Source organism: Passer montanus, unplaced genomic scaffold (genome assembly GCF_014805655.1).
Source record: "Passer montanus isolate IOZ18808 unplaced genomic scaffold, ASM1480565v1 scaffold43, whole genome shotgun sequence".
NCBI lineage: Eukaryota > Metazoa > Chordata > Aves > Passeriformes > Passeridae > Passer > Passer montanus.
In genome coordinates this window covers 6,544,968-6,564,399 of record NW_024369151.1, presented here as the reverse complement: position 1 = coordinate 6,564,399, position 19,432 = coordinate 6,544,968, and the positions used below count along the sequence as shown (strand labels likewise).

The following is a 19,432-nucleotide window of genomic DNA, read 5'->3' as shown; positions in this document are numbered from 1 at the left end:
AACAGCTGTGTGTTATATTAAGAATTTTTAATGGATACAGCTCTAGGCAGGTGGCACCAGCTAAAAACAGAGTTCCATGGAGAGCAGGAGGCAGCATGAACATCTTCAGCAGCAGGCACACAGCAGAGGCTTGGCATTTCTGTAAGAGCAGCAAATTTGTGTGCTCACTGGAGATGTGTAATTGTCCTCCCAGAGAGACAGTAAGTGGCCCCGGCCCCCTGCCTCTGGCCAAGCCGGATCACGCTGTGCTCTCACTGTTCCATGGTTTTGCTTTCCCAGAGCTGTCCTTGGGCAGCAGCAGGGGAGCCCCTGCCATCACACTCCCACAGCACTGCAGCTCTGGCACCCCGCTCCTTGGGCAGCTTTTGTGCAGAATTAGAAGGACGATGCTTTGCTTTCAGTATGCTTTGCTTTCAGTAGGAGAATCCTGTGTTCCTTCCAGGCCACTGGACCCACCAGAGATGTTGCTGGGGGAACTCAACATCGATGGCAGCAATTTTACATAAATTACACAAGACTTTAGCAAACCTGATTTGCAGCACTGTGAGCAGAAAAAACATAGGTAAAACCGGTTAAAAAATGAAGCAAGCTCCAGCCTGGGGACTCGTTTCTGGTCTCATGGGAGTGACTTCAGCTACCTGGAGTCACAACACAGCCAGCACAAGGTGGGCTGAGCCAGGACCTGGCTTGTTCTGCAGCCCAGCCCACATGGGAGCACAGAGGAACATAAATGCCTTTCCTTTAATGGCAATACAGCCACTGACCTCTGCCACCCCGTGGGAGTGACACAGGCAGGAGCGGGTGTCCAGCTGTTCCCCCTCCAGTCCACACTGGCTGCACAGCCTGCTGCCATCAGCCAGCTCCTCTCCAGTGGGGCTGGTGGGGCTGTGGGTGCTGCTGCTCTGACACCTCCCTTGACTGCATCTCTGCCACCCAACCCCTGGGATTGGTGGCAATTGGCTGTTTTGTAGCCATGCCTGGTGACATTCAGTGGGCCAAGCAGAGCTGGCTGTGGCCTTGTCTTACCCTGGAGCAAGAGAACAGCAAGACCTGAGCTTCTCTTATATTGGAGCAGGCTGAGGAGGTCCCAGCTGCCTTCCAGGAGCTGGGTGAGGATCCATCTTTGCTTTGTTTCTGCTCATTAATTTAGCCCTCCCTGCTGTGAGCTCCCTTCCCTTGGGAAGCAGGCAAGCTCTGTGCCCTCCGGCAAGCAGCTCTCTGCCTGGCTTCACCAGGATTCCTCTCTGCCCCTCTGTGACCACAGCCCATGAGCATGACACTGCAGGGTGCTGTGCAGCAGGACCAGCTTCCAGCACGTGTGAGAGCCTCTCTCTTCTCCTGGGGCAGGAGGGAGTGCCGGGCAGTACAGCTTGGGTACATTGCATACTTGGTAAGCTGTTCCTGCCCAGTGTGCTGTGCTGCAGTGGGAAAGGAGGGATGGAGGAGATCTGTGAGGATTCTTTGTTCACTCTGCAGTGAGAGACCAACCCTGGAACGGCTCCATATCCTGCACAGAAACATCAGTGCCCCTGGTAGGTGGGTGTCCCCCATCCCAAGGACAGAGGTGGTGGCTGGAGTCATGCTGCAGAGTGCTTGAGACGTGGAGCCTGGACGGGTGTGGAGAAGGACCTGGGGTGTGATACTGGACAGAGGGCAGTGTGAGGAGTGGTGGGAGGGATTGATGCTGCTGAATGCAGAGTGTCCTTCCCTCTGCCACTCCCCTTGCAGGGTGGGCACAGGGGACATGTGGCAGCAGCCAGCGACCTGTCACTTCGCGCAGCTCTCAGGGAGGCTCCGCAAAATGTCCTCCAAGTTCTGCTTGTCAGCCCGGATCTCAGCCAAGTCGCTCTCAAATGCTTGGATCTTCTCCTGCTGCCGTGCTGCCTCCTGCTGCAGCTGGCTGAGCTGGCTGGCCAGGGGACCCGGCGTGGCCAGGCGCAGCCACAGCTGCTGCAGCTGCAGCCTCCCTGCGCTCAGCACTGCGTCCACCTCCTTGTCCTGCTCCAGGTTACCTGGGCAAGGAGAGAGAGGACATGGATGAGAGCAGAGAGGTGGACAGGAGATGTTCTGGATGTACTTCATGGTATCAGGAAAACTATAGGGAGTGGGAGCAGCAGGGCATGGAGGCTTTGCAGCTTCTCACTGATCACAGATAAGCAAACAGAACTGTGGCTCCAGGCAGGGCCTGGCACTTCTCACTCTTACAAATGGGTCATGCTTTCCACCCTTTTGCAAAGTTTCTTGGATGCAAGAGTCCTGGAATGCTCAGAAATATACACATGTGATAAAAGCAGGAGAAACTGGAGCAAGACCAACCAGCAACAAGGAGCAAACCCAATCTAGCACAGCCCTCAGTTCCAAATGGACTTTGCCAGCCTTGCTCCCCCTGAGGATCCCAAGGGAGATCATTTTACCCAGAGCAAATATCAGCACACACATTCAGCAAGCCCCAATTCATTTTTCATGAGGTTTTCCTCAAGACAGGAGCCTTAAAGAAGCCTTGCTGAGACCATGGATGATCTCAGCCAAAGAGCACCCAGCTCGGCCTGGATGGCCATCAAGCAGGAGGACCAGTGAGCAGGAGAGCCCAGCCCTCTCCCTGGAGCCTGCACCCCATTTCCCCCCAGGTCTCACCTAGGCTGTTCAGAAGGTTGTTCAGGGTCTCGATGTCCGACATGAGTGAGCCCCGGGCTTCCTGGAGACTTTTTGCCATCTCACTCACCTCTGACCCCACCTTTCAACAGACACAGACACCCAGATCAGGGACACCAGTGACCCTTGGCTGGATGGTAGAGGAGATCCCAGGAGCATCCCCAAGGTGTTGTCCCTACAGTGGAGCTCCCAAGCTGGGTTGTTGCCTATGCTTTGGGCTGTGGGCAAAGCTGCTTCCATGCTCTGGAGGACACAACCTGCCCATGGGAACACAACTGACCTGCTGTGCCTCCTCCAGGTCTCCCCTGAGCTTCTCAGCCATGTGCTCCTGCCGGGAGAGCTCCCACTGGGTCTCATTGGCACGCGTGGCAAGCTGGCTGGCATGTTTGAGGGCCTGTTTGCTCTCCTGCAGCACAGCCCGTGCTCTCTGCAAAGGGACAGAGGTGGGATCAGTCACCTGGGGACACACAGCCCTGCCTGCAGCAGCCTGGGTCTGTAGGTGATGGCTGCCAGCCTGGCCATGCCCAGCAGCTCCACCCCAACCCCTCAGCTCGGACCTTGGCACTCTCCTCAGAGACTTGCTCAGCCTCCCCAGCTGTCCTCTGGGCTGTGGTGGAGATGGACAGGGAGTTTCCCAGTGTCTTCTCTGCCTGTTTAATCTTCCTCTGAGCATCCACCATCACTCTGTCCCTCACAGTGGCCATCCTCCTCCTCAGGGCAGCCTGACTCTTCCGATGCCCCAGCGCCTTCTTCATGCCTATGGGAGCAACCTGGCCATCACCAAACTGTCCACTTCTCCCCTTGTCACCTGTGAGAGCCAGGTTGTGGCTGGACATGCTCTGACTGGTGCCTTTTACCTTCCAAGCTGGCCAGGAGGGACTCGGCCTCGGAGAGCACAGCTTTTCCTCGGGAGACAGCCATGGTGGCTGTGTCATGAGCAGAGCCAGCCTGGTCCTGCAGCTGCGAGAGGAGAAGAGAGGAGAAATGAGGCTGGGCAGCTGGGAAATGTGGGATTCAGCTTGGTCCCTTTTGGGAGGCAAGCTCTTAGGGATGTCTGGGAGCCCAAGGGAAGATGTCTCCCAAAACATCCTCTCCCAGCTCCCAGGCTGCAGGCATGGTCCCTCCAGTTTCTGAAGCAGCAGGGATGGGGCTCCCCATTCCTATGAGCAGCATTTACCTGCTTGAAGCCACGAGTCCTTTGCAGCTCCAGGTGCAATCCAGCTGCCAGTGTGCGGGATGCCTCCACAGCCTGCTGAGCCAGCGGCTCCTGGGCTGCTGCTGCCTGCTCCAGCACTGCCAGCTCCCGTGCCAGGCCTCCACCCTGCCTTGGCAGCACCTGCTGCAGGATCAGGAGTGCCAAAGGCTGCATGAGATCATCTCCCAGCTCAGAAGGCAGCACTGGTAAAGCAGGAGGTAGGGATGCCAGCTGGAGCTGGAGCTTGGGTGCTACTCACCTCCCTCAGAGCAGCCACCTGCAAAAGTCTCTCAGCCAGGTCAGCATGTGCCTGTTCCACGGCTGTCAAAGCTCTGCTGGCCTCCACTGCCACCTTTGCCATGCCAGCACCCAGCTCCTCCTGTGCCCGCTGGATCTCCTCATACCTGCACAGACAGGACACTGCTGTCAGCTGGGGCCCTCTGGTCCCTTGGAGGATGGAGAGGACAACTTGGCCCTGGACATGGATGTAGCAGGAAATTCTGGGGCCTTTTCCTGAACCTCCCAGCACACAGCAGCCTGTCCCTCTGCTTTACAGCACTGTGGTGTGATGAGTTTGAAGGTGCTCAGCACGTGCCTGTTGGCAGGTGCCCAGTCCCTGTGACTGAGCCCTGTAACAAGGACCTGGCCAGAGGAAAGGGGCTTGGGTGCCCTGCCAGCCCCTCACCCGGCCTCCAGCTCATTCTGCATCTCCTGTGTGGTGTTCCTCTCCAGCAGGTGCTGCAGGAGCTCGGAGCTGGCGTTGGAGGCACGCAGTGCTCTCCTGACCACGGCCTCCACCTGTGCCACGGAGTCCTTGTGGCTGCAGGGACAAGGACACCCAGACAGGAAATCAGGATTGGCCTCCTGGCAAAGGAGTGCCCCCTGCACCCCCAGCTGGGCTGACAGGTTCCTCTGCCTGTTCAACTCTTACCTCTTGGACAGAGCCTGAGCCTCCAGTGCCCAGTGGCTCCAGTTTGTGGGCTGCCATGGGATTTCCTGAGGAATTTCCTTGGAATGCAAACAGCAGCATTGAGACCCTGGCAGGGAGCAGGCACCCCTGGACCCTGCCAGCCCAGCACCACCAAGAACCTCCCAAAGGGCTAGAGCAAGGAAAATACCTCCTCTTGACTCACCTGCAAGGAGGGCTATACCCACATGGACCCCAGGCTTTCCCACTCACCCACTCTGCTGCTCACATCCCACCCCAACAGACCTGGGAAGCACATCCCAGTGCCCCCCAGGATTGCCACCACCCCCCTCAGGAGCCCAGGGCCACTGAGAGCCCCCACCGTGGTAGCCAGGGTGTCTGCAGCGTGCAGGATCTCCTGCTGAGCCGACTGCAGCACGGCCCCGATCTCCGAGAGCAGGGTGCAGGTCTTGGGGGGTCCATGCTCAGAGCATCTGGTGGCTCGGCTGGCGTTGGTGAGACGGCCTTGTGCAGTGTTCAGTGCCCCTGCCAGCTGCCCCACCTGTACCAAGAGGGTGGCCCAGGCACCTGTGGGCAGCACAAGCATCTCGTTGCCCATTGGGGTTGCTCGGGGCTCACTGCTTCCCTGTGGAGCTGCCCCATGCTCCATCCCTTGCCTAACACCTACTAATGAAATGGAAATACAGCCCTTCTAGTGCTCAGGAGGGACCCAGGAATTCAGCACCCAAAGGGTACCCATGTGTTGGTGCTCAGCCCCCCGTAGCACCCATCACTGCCTGCTCCAAGACCTCAGTGGTGTGAGCATCCTGCAGTGCTCTGTCCTCCCAAAAAGAATTGTCCCCTCCACTGCCCTCCCCCCTAGTCACACCACACTGAGGCCAGCACCCACCTGGGACCTCCTTGCACCCCCGCACCATGTCACAGCACCCTGAGGGAGCAGAGAGTGAAACAGGCGGAAGGAAGGAGAGTCCCCTGTACCTCTCAGGAGGTGTGAGCTGGGCAGCCCATCTCCACGGGGTGCATCTCCCAGCATGGCAGACTGTCCTGGGTGGGCATCACAGCCTGGCTTCTGCAGCCATTCCTCCATCTCCTGCAGCCTGGCCTTCAGGCGGTCAGCCTGGCAGGGCAGGGGGGACACGGGGGGACAGTGAGGCACTGCAGGGGTGGGGTGCTGTGCCTGCCTCAGCAGTGCACAGGCTGTACCTCGTCCTTCACCAGCCCGTAGCAGGCAGGACACTGCTGGCAGCGGGAGCTCAGTGGCTCAAGGAAGAAGTTGGCCTGGCAGCGGTCACACTTGTAGCCCACAAAGCCAGGGTGGCAGAGGCAGGTGCTGTTCTCGTGGCACTGCGGGGTGACGGAGCCCAGCGGGGAGCAGTTGCAGGCTGCAGTGGTGGCAGAAAGACATCACACTGTGGCTGCCAGCCCTGCTTTAGGGACACAGACACAGTGCCATTCCCGTTACCTCGGCAGCCCCTGGCAGAGAAGCCGAAGAAGCCGTGCTGGCATCGATCACATTTCTTCCCTGTGACACCAGGTTGGCAGGAGCACTGTCCTGTCAGCGCGTGGCACCCGCTCTCCTGTGACCCTGTTGGGTGGCACTCACAGCTGGCATGAGAAGTGGAGGGTCATGAGCAGGCAATGAATGCAGAGAGCAGAGCTGGGAACATGGAGCCACTCCCTGGCAGCCCATGCCATGCCCCACATACCTCTTGCACCCCACAGTGGGCTCCAGGCCGTAGTAGCCGGGCTGGCACTGCCCACAGGCTCTGCCTGTCACGTGTGGGAGGCAGTGGCACTGGCCCGTGCCAGGATCACAGCCCTCCAGCCTCGGGTCTGAGCCACTGGGGTTGCAATCACAAGCTGTGGGACACAAAACAACCCTTAAATCCCAGCATGGGGCTGGTGGATGGGACTGCAGGAATGGGGCACTGGGGCCTGTAGAACCACGTTCCCCCATCAGCCAAGGCTCCAAAGAGCCTCTGCAGGCCAGAGTATCTGGGGAAGGATGGCAGTAGAGCAAGAGGGCAAAGGGGAACACGTGGGGGTAACCTGGACCATCCATCAGCCCCTAAACCTGCTGGGCATCCCCTTCCACCCTCTGCCTTCACTGCTGGGAGGATTTTGGCTGCAAGTGAGCTGTGCCCGGGGCCTGTACGTACGTGCACACTTCCCAGCAGGGCTGGGAGCCAGCGCATCCCCGTAGAAGCCCGGCCGGCACCTCTGGCAGTGGTCGCCCATTGTGTTGTGGAGGCAGCGCAGGCACCGGCCGGACACGGGGTCACAGTTCCCCACGGCGTTGGGATCCACGTTCCCGTGGCACTGGCAGGGCTCACAGGGATGCACGGCGCCTCTCTGCCCCAGGGGGTCCCCGAAAAACCCGTCATCACAGAGCTCACAGCGTTTTCCTGGGGAAGGCGGAAAGGTGGGGATGATCCAGCCGTGCCCACGCTGCCCACAGCCCCTGCGCCCACGCAGCCCCAGGCTCACCTCTCTGCCCCGGGGGGCAGTGGGTGCAGACCACCTCCCCACTGCCGGGCACCTCGGTGCAGGGCGAGCGGCCAGGGCAGGGGCAGGGCTGGCAGTCATCAGGGCGCCCGAGGAAGGGGTTGCCGTAAAAGCCGGGGCTGCAGCGCTCGCAGGAGGGACCCTCGGTGTTGTGCAAGCACTGGCAGTGCCCTGCGGGGAGGAAAACAGAGCTGGGGGTCCGCGAAAACCCAACCCCGAGTAACAGCAGGGACTGCGGGAGGGATGGAGAGCCGGATGTGCAGCTCCAAGCGAGGGGTCGCACATCTCCAACCAGTACTCGGGATATTTTCCCTCCTCGCCCTGTCTTTGGTGGAAGGAGAAGGTTTTGGAGAGGACACGGAGGCGATGCAGGGACGAGGCAGCGCTGGCACAGACAGCACCATCAATGTGTGCGGAGGCTGCCGGCGCCTGCCGTAATCCACAACACATTTCTGAGCGTCGAGGCGCGTCCTTTCCAGCCCGCCCTGGAAAACACGAGCAGCCGGGCCGGCACCCACCGGGGAGCATCTCCTCCAGAGCGAGCCGAGCCCGTGAGTCAGCCTCCCGAAATCGGCTGTGAGCAGGAGAGGGAGGAAGAGGAGGAAGAGTGCTCCAGGAACCCCCCGCCTCCAGGCAGATGCTCTGCTTCACTGGAGAGAAAGGAGTCAGGGGGAGGATTTCCCCCCGAGTTCTGTGGGGTCGGGTCATACCAGGAAGGCTGCGCAGGAGGGGGTGTTATTCCATTTTCCCCACATCCAGGCAGAGTCAGACGATGGAAAATAAAGAAAAAGCGGGTGGCAGGAAGAAGTGGAAAAATAAACTGAAGGAACTAAAGGAAGTGCGCAGGCTGGCAGCGCCCGGGCCGGAACATCAAAAGTCTGGCCCCATCCCTGGGGATTGTGCAGCCGGCGGCGCCAGCCCCGCTCTGCGGAGTGAGGGCGGCTTTGCAGAGCTGCTGCCGTGGTTTTGTGGGCAGGGCAGGGGCATTCGCCGAGCACTCTGCCTCCTCCAGCCCTCTCCATCCCCGCCGTGCATCGTTTATTGAGGAGAGCCAGCCACCGAGGGTTTGGGCTGGCAGCACAAGAGCTGGCTCCTCTGGTGTCTTTCCTCTGTGTTTTCCTGCTTTTTTCCTTGTTTCTCTGATCAGGTTAACCCTCAGTTTGCAGATTCCAGAGCTGCACCCAGTCCGGCTCCTCTCATTGGGCTGTGAAGCTGCCTGTGAGACCCAGCCTAGCAAAACCCTCTCTGCTGCCCTGACCCCTGCTCCCCTACTCTAAGCACCAACACCCTTCCCTTCTCCTTAGAGGTCATAAAGTATCATGAAAAATGCTCCTCTAATTATAAATTACCACCATTATTGCACTTAATTAATCATCTCTATCTTTGCAGTCACGAACCCTGTCCCTAGAACCACCCAAGCGATTCAACTTGCAAATTTTGGGAACCACAACCTCACCAATGGCTCCCTCAGAACAAGCAAAGGCACGGATTTGTTCCACCCCCGCAGGAGCAGCAGGTGAGTGGCGGGGAGGGGTGCACACCTGTGAGGGGGTGGCAGTGCCCGTGCTGGTTGCAGGTGCAGGGCACGCAGCTGACGAAGGGGCCGCCAAATGGGATCTCCCTCTTGAATCCAGGTGCACAGGACTGGCAGAACTGCCCGGTGTATCCCATGGGACACGTGCACTCCTCCACCCAGCCCGCCCGTGTGCCTGGCCCGGGGCGAGCAGATGTGAGCTGGACCTTGCTCAGGGACAGCCTGCCTGTGAGAGGGAGAACGGTGTGGGAATGGGATGGTGCATCCCCTGCTCTGCTCTGAAATGCTCCAGACAGGCACAGGAGACCCCAAAACCCCTCCTTGAGAGCCCAGGGGTGTTCACAGAGAGGAGGCAACCCCTGCCCCAAAACACCCCCGACAATCCCTCTCATCCTCGAGAGCCTGCTGCTGCATTGATGTCTCCAGTCCCACCCCAGGTTGTCCCCCTGGGGACGTTCTGTGGAGCCACCCACCTCTGACGGGGCCGCGGCTCACACGGAGGCGGAGGGAGCTCAGGTTGGAGAGCAGGCGCTGGAAGCTGAAGGCCGACAGCAAAGGCTCTGCACCCTCCTCTGCCTCGTGCAGCCTGTTGGAGAGGGAGTGGGGGGGACAGGACAGGGCCAGCCTGAGCTGGGTGCTGTGGGACAGCTCAGCTCCTGGCTGGCACCCAGGCACTGCCAGTTAAATCCCTGAGTGGGGCAGAGAGCAGTAAAGGGCAGCCCAGACAAATCAGGCACTGAGCCCTAAATTCCACTGAGTCTTTCCAAAACTCTGTGATGGGTACCTGAAGGTGACAGCCTGCTTTCCATGCTGGAGCTGGCTCTTGCTGCTGGACATGGTGACCTTCATCCCCTCACCCTCCAGCAGCAGCTGGACCTGCAGCAGGGGCACCCCACGTTCTGTTCTTGTCCCGTTCTCCACTCCCAGCAGCAGGGACAGGAGCTGCCCGTAACTGAGGCGCTGGTTCTGCAGAAACTTCTCTGTGAGGGCAGAGAGGAGCAAAGTCTGTAGGACATGGAGGCACCAGCTCTGCCAGGACTGCCAGTGCAGTTCTATTCCCACCACCAGCAGGAGCCACAGTCACCCTCCTAGAGTGGTGCCAGCTCCAACCTGCCCTCCTGGGATCCTGGTCCACTGTTCCAATACCCCCACTGTCCTCAGCTACAGAAACATGCTCAGCTCTGGAATGGAGCCCAGTGCCTCCTGCACCAGCATGGCAGTGGGATGAGAGCACCAGGGGGTCCTCCCGGCAGAGCAGCCCCCCAGGGACCCAGCACACACAATACCTGGTGCAAGAAAATCCACCAGCTCCTCTCCGTCCCACTCGGTGATGATCTCCCGGCCAGCCCAGCGCAGAGGCAGGTCTGTGGTGCCTGGAGCTGTGGCAGCCCAGCCCTCCAGCCCTGTGTGACAGCATACAGTGACAGGCACAGCTAAAGGAGCAGAGAGTCCCTGCCAGCACAGCACCAGCAGGGTGCTGCTTTCAGGGGCTCTGTGCCTCCTCCCGACACTCTCTGGAGTCTTGGAAGGGGCCAGCACTTTGTAACACCCTGCCCCACTTGGGCTCTGTGTTCTCACGCACTGGAATGTGGCCTTAACCACCCCTCATCTATTTATTTTCTTAGATTTGGAGGAAATTATTATCTTTAAACTTTTGCCCTCCTGCCTGTGCTGCCATTCTAACATTACTGTGGGCTGGAAAGGACAGGAAGCCCGAGGAGAATGCTGGAGAAGCCCAGAAGAGGCAGGCCATACTTGCATTAAGTTGGTTTCCTTAAGAAACCAGTTAAACTCCCCCTCACTCTGCAGGGTTAGTTATTTCTTCCAGCCCTGCAGGACAAACACTTGGAAATCTCTCAAGTGGGCTGTGCTCTATTATCAAATTATCCCAAATTTATACTTTCACCCAGTATAAGAAAATTCCATCTGATCCCCCTCCACTGTGGACTGGGGAGCTGGGATTTAGGAGGGTGCTGTGGCCACATCTCAGCTCAGAAACTGCCAAACCAGACCCCAAAGGAGCAGCCCCAGACTGGCTGCGTGGAGGACGGAAAAAAAGACTCGTTTTAAATCCTGGCTCGGCTTCAAGGCCGTGGAAGACATTCCAGCAGCGCAGCAATTGGCAGCGCGATTTAAAGGCAATTAAGGTCCACCCGTGCCTGGCGCAGCCGTACCCATGTGGGAAGAGCGAGGCGGAGCGGGTGCCCGCCGTGGGTGCCCGTCCCGCGGTGTCCCCGCAGCCGGGCTGCACACCCGGAGTGCGCGGCAGATGGCAGGGTTTCCCCAGCATCCCCAGCATCCAGCCCTGCCAGCAGCCGGGCAAAAGCACCACCTCCCTCCCGCCCGTCCAGCCGCGCTGCCGCATCCCCGCCGAGCGTGGGGAGAGGAGGGAATGATTGGGGGAGTTCCCAGCAGGCTCCGGACTATTTTTTTTTTTTTTGTATTTCTGAGCTGGTCTTTAGTGCTCCTGCAGTCCCTGGTGTGGTGCAATGTCCATGCCTGGCCCCACAGCCCTCCCTGAGCCACGCACAGCCCCAGGAGCAGGTTGGCATGGAGGGGTCACGGACACCCTGTCCCCGTGGAGCTGGGGGCAGAAGCAGAGGTTTAACAGTAAAACAGGGGCGAGCCAGAGAAATCCCTCTCCACCCATCATCACCGGTTAGCTCCAAAGGGAGATGCTCAGCCCCAAAGAGGGACATTCCGCCACATCCTTCCCAAACATTTTTGGCTGAAACTGGCAGAGCAGTGCCCTCCGTTTCATCTGGGTGGTTACCTTGGCTGAAGTCGGAGCGGATGTGGGTCTCCTCGTAGCCATCTGCCGCCCTGCAGGCGCTGGAGTGGCCGTAACAGAAGCAGCTGCTGCAGCCGATGGGGTTGTGGGGCTGCAGGTTAAACCAGCCTGGCTGGCACCTGGACACGGGGAGGAAACAGGGCAGGCAGAGCTGCAGGGAACCACGGCAGTGTCTCTGGGTGGGACACTGGTGACAGCTCCTCTGAGCCCAGTCCCGGTGGTCCAGAGGAATGCAGCCCCACAGCCTTGCCACCAATTTCAGGACTAGAAAGGGACAGTGTTCCTGTCCTCATGCGATGGCCACAGTGCTCACCTGTTGCACAAATGCCCCTCCACCCTCTCCTTGCAGGTGCAGTGCCCCGTGTTGGGGTCGCAGGTGCCCACGCTGCCCGCGGGGTCACAGGTGCAGGGTCTGGATGGGGTGAGATGAGGGCAGGAGGTGAGCCCCGGTCCCATCCCGCTGCCCTTGCCCAGGGCCGGGCTCCTCCTCACCTGCAGCCACCCTCGCTGAGGCTGTGGTAGCCGTCCTTGCAGCGCTCGCACTTCCAGCCCGTCACGTTGGCTTTGCAGACGCAGGTCCCCGAGTTGTCACACTGGGGCTGCAGGGAACCTGCGGGGACCCAGGCCATCCCTGAGGCTCAACCCCAGCCGGGGAGAGACCGAGAAAAATGGGGAAACCCCGAGCAAGACAGAATCCACCAAAACCATCCCTCCAGCAAACTCCAGCTGGGGCAGTAGTTTTGCAGCCGGAGCTTGGCACGCACCTGCGGGGTGGCAGTGGCAGGGCTGGCAGGCTCCCTGCGGCTCCCAGCGGTAATAGTTCTGCCGGCAGCTCTCGCAGTGGGGCCCGGCCGTGTTGTCGCGGCAGTTGCGGCAGTGTCCCCCGTGCCCGCTGCGCCGGAACAGCTCCCGGTCGTAGAAACACTCCTCGGAGCGGCCGCTGCAGTTGCAGGCTGCGGGAAAGGAGGGAGGACGGATGAGCTCCTGGAGGGCACTGGAGGTTATGGCAACCTCCTGTAGGGTCGGATTGGCCGGGTGGGACCCCTTGGCTCAGCAGCGAGAGCTTTCAGAGGTGCCTCTGCCCTTGGATGCAGACATGGGTGCAGTACAAAGCAGATGGCTGCACTCGTGGGGTAAAGGGAATGGAAATACTCGGGGTGCTGCAGTGAAGGGGAGCCCTGGGGTACAAATCCCTCCCAAAACGGAGCAGGTGCAGGAAGGGCAGGAGGTGCCAGAGGAGCTGATGCAGCACCAGCACAGCCCATCGGGGCCAGCCACGGCTGTGGCCACGGAGCCACCCGGGATACTCACGGAGGCACTCGTTGGCAGCCTCGGCCGTGCCGCGCGCCCAGGGCCGGTCCTGGTAGAAGGGCTGGCAGCGCTCGCAGTCGGTGCCAGCCGTGTGGTGCTGGCACACACAGACCAGCTGCCCGGCCTCGTCCGGCGCGCACTCGCTGGCATGGCCATTGCATTTGCACCTGCAGTGAGACCCCAGCACGGGGCAGCTGCTCTGAGCACCAGTGTGGGCAGCAGCAGCAGCAGTGGGACGGTGCCCAGGCTGTGCAGTGTGTGACCCTGCTGCTGGGCTGGCTGTGGGGTGGGAGCAGCTGGGGCTGTGCTGGCCTTGAGGACACCCATCATGTCCCTGAGGCTCTCCCAGCCTGGGCAGTCGGGAGGTGACACGCTGAGGGTGGCCTGTGCTAACCAGCTGCAGCTGCTGACCCCAGAGGTGGGACAGCAGCTACAGATCTGCCTGGGGCAGACAGCACTCTCAGGGATGGGAAAATTTTCCACTTGTCCCAGCTGGGGAAGGGCATGTGCAGCACAGCCTGGAGGCAGCACCAGGAGGGTGCCACCTGCATCTCTATCCCACATCTGCTGCCCTTTCCTGCTGGCAGCTGGTCCAGCTTCTCTGGCCATGCTGACTCCAAGCTCCTCCAGCAGCCTCTGCAGCTTCAGGTCATCTTTCCACTAGAACCCCATGGCTCCCCTTTTGCAGTGCCCAGGAACCAGCAGGGTCACAGGAGGAGCAACACAAGCCCCAGTGTCATTAAAAGCCATTGGGCTGGGAGAGAACAAAGCAAATACAGCTGGTGGCACATGGAGTGGGGCAGTGGGCAAAGGGAAATCTTTCTGCACAGATGGGAGGTTTCCAAGGTTTAATCACCCATCTCTGCACTTCCAGCTCCATTTTACACATGGAGGAAGCCACATCTGAGCAGTTTGCCCCAAAATCCCAATTCAGACAAGACTGAGGTGGGGCGCAGCTGCCCCAGTCCTGCAGCCCCAAGAAGATCCCCACACTTCTGCCTGGCTGCCCCTCACCTGCCACCAACGGAGAAGTCAGATATGGCATAGTAGTACGACTGCAACACCTTGGGGTCCTTGAAGATGTCATCCCCAAACGTGTTGAGCCGGTTCAAGGAGATGAGCAGGTCAGTGACTGTCACCCACTCCTGCAGGGGACATGGGAAAGCCACCTTGGTGGAGAGGTCTGGGCCACCAGCTCCCAGCCCAACAGGGACACATCCTGCAACTTTTCAAGCAGGGATGCATCTCGTAGGCTTTGCCTGGAGACAGACCCACCATGCTGCAACCCTCTGCCGGCCACCCAGTGGGCACCACAGCCTGGATTATCCCAACAGCACCACCAGCACTTCTACCCCGGCTGGGTGCAATAATGCCCTTGATCCCAAGGCTCCATGCACCACATCCCCTCCCACCCCAGTGGCACCTGCAGTGCTGGGCTTCCATCAAAATTGTAGGCGCTGGGCCGTCCCTCCAGGGTGGAGAAGGCCACGTTGCCCCCGCTGAGGGGGGAGATGTCGCTGAACTCGTCGCTGCAGAAGGCCACCTGCTCGTCCTCGCCCGGCCGCAGGTACTGCCGGGGCTGCTTCCCGTAGGTTTTCTGGCAGGAGGCACTGTAGAACTGGAAGGGCACCCAGGGCCCCTCGGCGCGGCTGCGCTTGTAGATGGAGAAGCTCTCGGGGCGGCTGGTGTGGAACTTCAGCCTCACATAGGTGATCTCGTAGGCTTTGCCTGGGGATGGGCACGCCGTGCTGCGACCCTCTGCTGGCCACCCGGTGGGCACCGCAGCCTGGGTCATCCCAACAGCCTCCTGCAGCACCCACCTCAGCTAAAAATGGACAACTCGCCACCCCCGCCCTGCTGCCCTCCACCAGCTCCTCCTTGCTGCAGCCCAAACCCTTGTCCAGATCCAAGCTGGCTCGCCCCAGTGCAGGGCCCACCCCTTGTGTGGTGCACTGGGTGGGTTGCATGGGCAAAGAGCAGTTCTAAATCCAAGCTCCATCCAGCAGCTGTTGGGCAGAGTAAGGCCCACAGCACTGAAAGCATCCCCAGGGTGGTGGAGCTTTAGGGATGGAGAGCTGGAAAAGGTCAAGGCCAATGCCTTCCCAGGGACCTGCATGCCAGGACCTGGCATCGCTTCCATCCTTGCTGGGATGGAGACAAAGAGAAGCCACCAATCCTTGGGGCGTCCGGCGAGCTCTGAAAGAGCTTGAAAGGATTAGCAGAAAGGAAAAGAGAAAACACCAAAGTGAACATCAGACCCACTTAATTGCCAGAGATGAAGGACCAGCTCAAAGCCCGAATTGCTCCATAACAGCACCACTCCTGACAGCACAAAACAATTAGCTGCAAGGTTTTGGCTTTATTTGAAAAGATAATGAGTTGGGAATGTTAGAGGGGTTATTCCGGGACTAGGAAAACAAGCCTTTAATTGGGCCCATATGAATACTGTCGCGTATGTGCTGCGACTTTGCTGCGGGGGAGCCGAGGCAGCCGGCTACCAGCGCTGGGAAAAGCAGCTGCGTCCCATCAGGGATGCAGGAAGCGCCCGGAGAGGGGGACAGACCCACTCCCAGCCCACCCGGAGGTGACGAGGGCCAAGAAGGGGCTGTCCCACCCTTGCCTTGTGCTTCTCCCCTGCCTCTGGGACCGCTCCAGCTGGTGGCAGGGGGGTGGCCCTGTCCTGCACCCAGCGCAGGGGGCACGCCTGGCAGGCGCCGGTTCCCAGACAGCGCCGTCCCAAGGGGGCTGTTACCAAAACAGCGAGGTCGGGGCCGTCACCTCCCGAGCAGTTTCCTCTGGGAGAGGAAGGGAAGGCAGGGCTGTGTCAACAAACTGCCCCTGCCCCAAGTGGCCCCGTGCGAGGGGAGGGGACGGCCACGCTGGGGGAGCCCCATGTTGGTGCCTCCAGCTGGGCTGGAGCAGATTCACTTTTCCAAGGAATTTTCGTGAGAGGAGAAATTTGGCGGATTAAAAAGCCTGTCTGAGAATTTTCATGTGCTTTTCCCAGACAGGCTTTTTAATCAGCCGATTTCTCCTAAGGAAAAAAACCCCAAAGATCCAGAAAATAAACCAGGCTGATTGTCTCCTCTTTGCTGCTCAGGTGTGACATGTCCCAAAGCCAGATGTGCTGCTGGACAGATGCTGGGAAGGGTGCACAGGCAGCACCAGGACCCCTGGGTGCTCTCCCAGCTGTGCTTCACCTGAACAAAGTGTGCACCTGCCTTCCCCTGAGCCCAAACTGCAGCTTGTACTGCTCTGGGGCTCCAAGAAGAGAATTCTGGAGAGGAGGAAAGGAGCATGTGGGACAGTCATGTCACCTATGTGTCCTGTCATCTCTAGTCCCACAGGAAAATCAGAGTCACAGACACAGATAGTGCCTGATCTAGACACTCCAAAACGAGCCATTGGCATTCAGATTGCTTCCTGAGGAGCCCTGGTGTCTGTTGCCTTTGCAAGCCACGGATATTTTGGGCTCCTTCCTGACGTCTGACAGGGCAAATACAAGAGCTGTGGACACTTGGGATGATCGACCAGCTGCGAGCCCACTGCACCATGGCTGGAACCTCATGGAGAGAGGAGATTTAAAGGAGCACAATCTAATTAACGCCAATCAACAACATGCAGGTAAACACGGGTCTTGTCCAAGTCATCCCATGTCTTATTTAATAAGCTCCCCAGGCAACCACGCTGGAGAACTTACAAGAGGTGTGACTGAGCAAGACAGGCAGGCTGAGGGGACACACTACATGGGATGGAACACCCAATTACTTGGTGCAGCTCAGGAGCAAGGACTCAGCCCAGGCTGCATTCCAGGGGACTGCAGCTGGACTTTTCCTGCTTAACCCAAGTGAAAGCATTAAGGCTGCAATAAAATCATCTGTGGCTGGGACAAGAGCAGGGCCTGGCAACTGTGGGAAAGGTCAGACAGTGAGGTGCCAAGCACCAAGAGGGTATTTTTTAGCATGGCAAGATGCAGGAGCCATGCAGGAAGAAGGGTACAATGGCAGAGATGCTCCAGCTCACGAAGGGCTATAGGGACAGGCTGGGAGATGAGCATGGTGCAATGCTTGAGCCTTGGCTGTGTTAACAGACAGACACAGCAGGGCAGTCACAGGGACTGGGCTCCACTGGAAACACCAGTGTGGGGTCCAAGAAGGACCACAGAGGAGCCAGGGAAGAGCTGGAGGAAGGACAGAGAATGGGAAAGAAGCCCCGGGGCTTGCAGAGCCCGCACATGTCGCTGTGCCGAGCTGGGACTGGTGGCCACAAAGTCGCCCGGCAGCTGCTGGCTCAGCCACACAGGCTGCACTCGGGTGGTCTGTGCCCCGGGTCACCCACCAGCGGGTTCGGGACAATCTGACAGCCTGCCTTGGGTGGACAAGAGGCCGGCAAATGCCCTCTGTGAGGCTGGCAGGAGCAGGGAGCGAGGATGGCAGGCTGAGGATGGAGCCCGGGGACAGCACCAGATGTCCTGGTCCCGCAGGGGGCTGGGAAAGCAGCGACCTCACCCAGCCGGGGATCTCCCATCACTGCCGGGACCCTCCACAGCTACTCCGACCATGCTGGGTGCCAGCAGCAGGGCTCAGTGCCACCCCGACACCCAGCTGTGCCCTCAGCAGCTCCAGCCGCAGCCCCTCCACTACCCGCCTTCGGCATGCAGATGGCAGGAGACTGCAGAGAATGAAGATTTTACAGCGCTGGCCAGCAGCCAGGAGGGTTTAGATGGCAGGAAAATGTTATAAAACCTTTTTAAAATGCCAGGCATGCCCCTTGGGTTTAGGTACCCTCCAGGTGGGCGGCTTGCACGGTATTTAAAACACAGGGGGTCGGACGCCAGCTGGGGAAACCTGCTGGGATTGCACGGTGTGTCTGGAGCTCGGCACCCTGAGCCATACCAGGCACGGGGGAGAAACAGGAGCGGCTTGGCACCCATGGCAGTCACCCTCCCCGGGCAAGGCTCTCCCAGGGTGGGAACCATCTGCTCCTGCTCCGCAGACTTCCAAAATCAGGGGAAAGAGCAGCCTGGGGTGAAGGGGGGAGCAGGCACTCCGAGCATGGCTGGCTGGGAAGCAGCACAGGCACAGCTCCTGGCATCCCGGGGCTCGGCTGATGGACAGGGCAGACCCTCCCCGAGTCCTTTCAGTGCTCTGCAGAGAGCAGCTCCCTCCACACACCCCCTAAAAAGCCCTGGGGAGGGTCCTGCCCTTAATCCAGCGCTGGCAGGAAGAGCTGCAGGGTGCAGCAGCACCCACCCCCATCTCTGCCCCCCGCTCTCGATTCACTGGCTCCTGCTGGCACTTACCCAGGCGCAGGGTGATGTTCACGGAGTTGGGGTACTGGATGCCAAAGGCCATGGACTGGCTCTGCCACCAGGTGCTCTCCTCCTGGCTGTGGAAGTCGGTGAGGAGGGAGGCGTTGTGGTGGCGCCGGGGGTCGCTGGCGTCGCAGCGGTGGCACAGGGCGCTGGCGTGCTGGGTGCCCATGTGCAGGCAATAATCCTCCGGGGGCGACCCGCACGTGTTGGTGGCCTGGACGGCCCGGCCGAAGGCGGCGTTCTCGAAGACGGGCATGCAGCGGCGGGGCTGCCCCCGAGGGTCCCAGCACGGGGACGAGCCCCCCGCCCCCAGGGCCAGCAGGGCCAGCAGGCAGAGCCCGGGAGGCCGTGCCATGCCGCGCCTCTCCCGGCTCTCTCTGAGCCTCCTCTGGATGGCAGGGCGGCAGCAGGCGGGACGGGACGGGATGGGATGGGACGGGGTGGGATGGGATGGGACGGGTCCCCCTGCCCGGCACCTCCTCTCGCTCCGAGGTCCATCTTGTGGAAGCTGCTGGGAATGTCGAAATGTTCGTGTGTGAGGCAGAGCTGTGGAGTTTGGGATCCCCGCAGGACATCCTCGTGCCCAGGCAGAGGGGATGGGACCATCCGGTGCTCCATCCCCAAAACAATTCCATTGCTTTGTGGACTGGGGATTTGCGTCTTCAGCTGTGTGGGCACAGCTGAGCTCCTCCATTTCTCAGCCCTGGGAATGAGCTTGTGGTGCCTCGCATGAGGCTTTTTTCCTTCAGTTTGTAGGGGTCACAGCTTTTCTTGCAGCCCCAAAATCAAGAGGAGAATAGGGAAAGGCTTTGAAAGAGATTCAGCACCTTCTTCACCCCACCCTGATTTATGGGGGGCATTAACTGCTCTCCTGCTTACACCAGCCTGCCTGGGTTGTGGGTCTGTGACACCCCAACTCCTCCACACCAGGACCCTCCAGTGGGGGGTCCCATCCCTTCCTGTTGCCCTGAGCCAGCCCAGTCCCCTGGACCCGAGTCAGGGCACCTTCCTGTGGAGGCATCTCCATGGGGTGGCAAAGCCAGATCATCACCAGACCTCATTAGCAGCTCTCAGCTAATGCTAATTACAGTCCGTGCCAGGGGAATCCCTCTGGGGACCATGGAACCCTCCAGATCTGACCCGTGGTGGCAGGAGGGTGACATCAAACAGGGAGAGAGGCAGCCTGGCACGGTGCCATGCCC

General features: G+C 59.9%; 1 protein-coding gene across 5 annotated transcripts; it reads right to left on the bottom strand.

The window, feature by feature from the left end:
• Positions 1-12: 12 nt before the first annotated feature.
• On the bottom strand, positions 13-18,631 carry LAMC3 (laminin subunit gamma 3). Of its 5 annotated transcripts, XR_005628788.1 has the most exons (29): positions 18,219-18,631; positions 14,340-14,644; positions 13,931-14,061; positions 12,917-13,083; positions 12,370-12,558; positions 12,098-12,215; positions 11,919-12,017; positions 11,588-11,724; positions 10,101-10,217; positions 9,599-9,794; positions 9,288-9,400; positions 8,822-9,040; positions 7,263-7,451; positions 6,935-7,180; positions 6,482-6,635; positions 6,238-6,380; positions 5,979-6,157; positions 5,754-5,892; positions 5,137-5,342; positions 4,779-4,855; positions 4,533-4,667; positions 4,107-4,251; positions 3,830-4,015; positions 3,510-3,612; positions 3,210-3,409; positions 2,933-3,079; positions 2,635-2,734; positions 765-2,012; positions 13-541 (listed from the first exon to the last, which is right to left on the bottom strand). XR_005628788.1 is itself a non-coding variant. In XM_039720321.1 (28 exons), the coding sequence occupies exons 1-28, from the start codon at positions 18,583-18,585 to the stop codon at positions 1,768-1,770; spliced, it is 4,752 nt and encodes a 1,583-aa protein (XP_039576255.1). In that variant the 5' UTR covers positions 18,586-18,631; the 3' UTR covers positions 13-1,767. The 5 variants fall into 5 exon arrangements, 4 of the variants coding, with proteins under 4 accessions (XP_039576255.1, XP_039576258.1, XP_039576256.1 ...); XM_039720321.1 differs by having other exon boundaries at positions 13-2,012; XM_039720324.1 differs by having other exon boundaries at positions 13-2,012; positions 3,830-3,988.
• Positions 18,632-19,432: the final 801 nt, after the last annotated feature.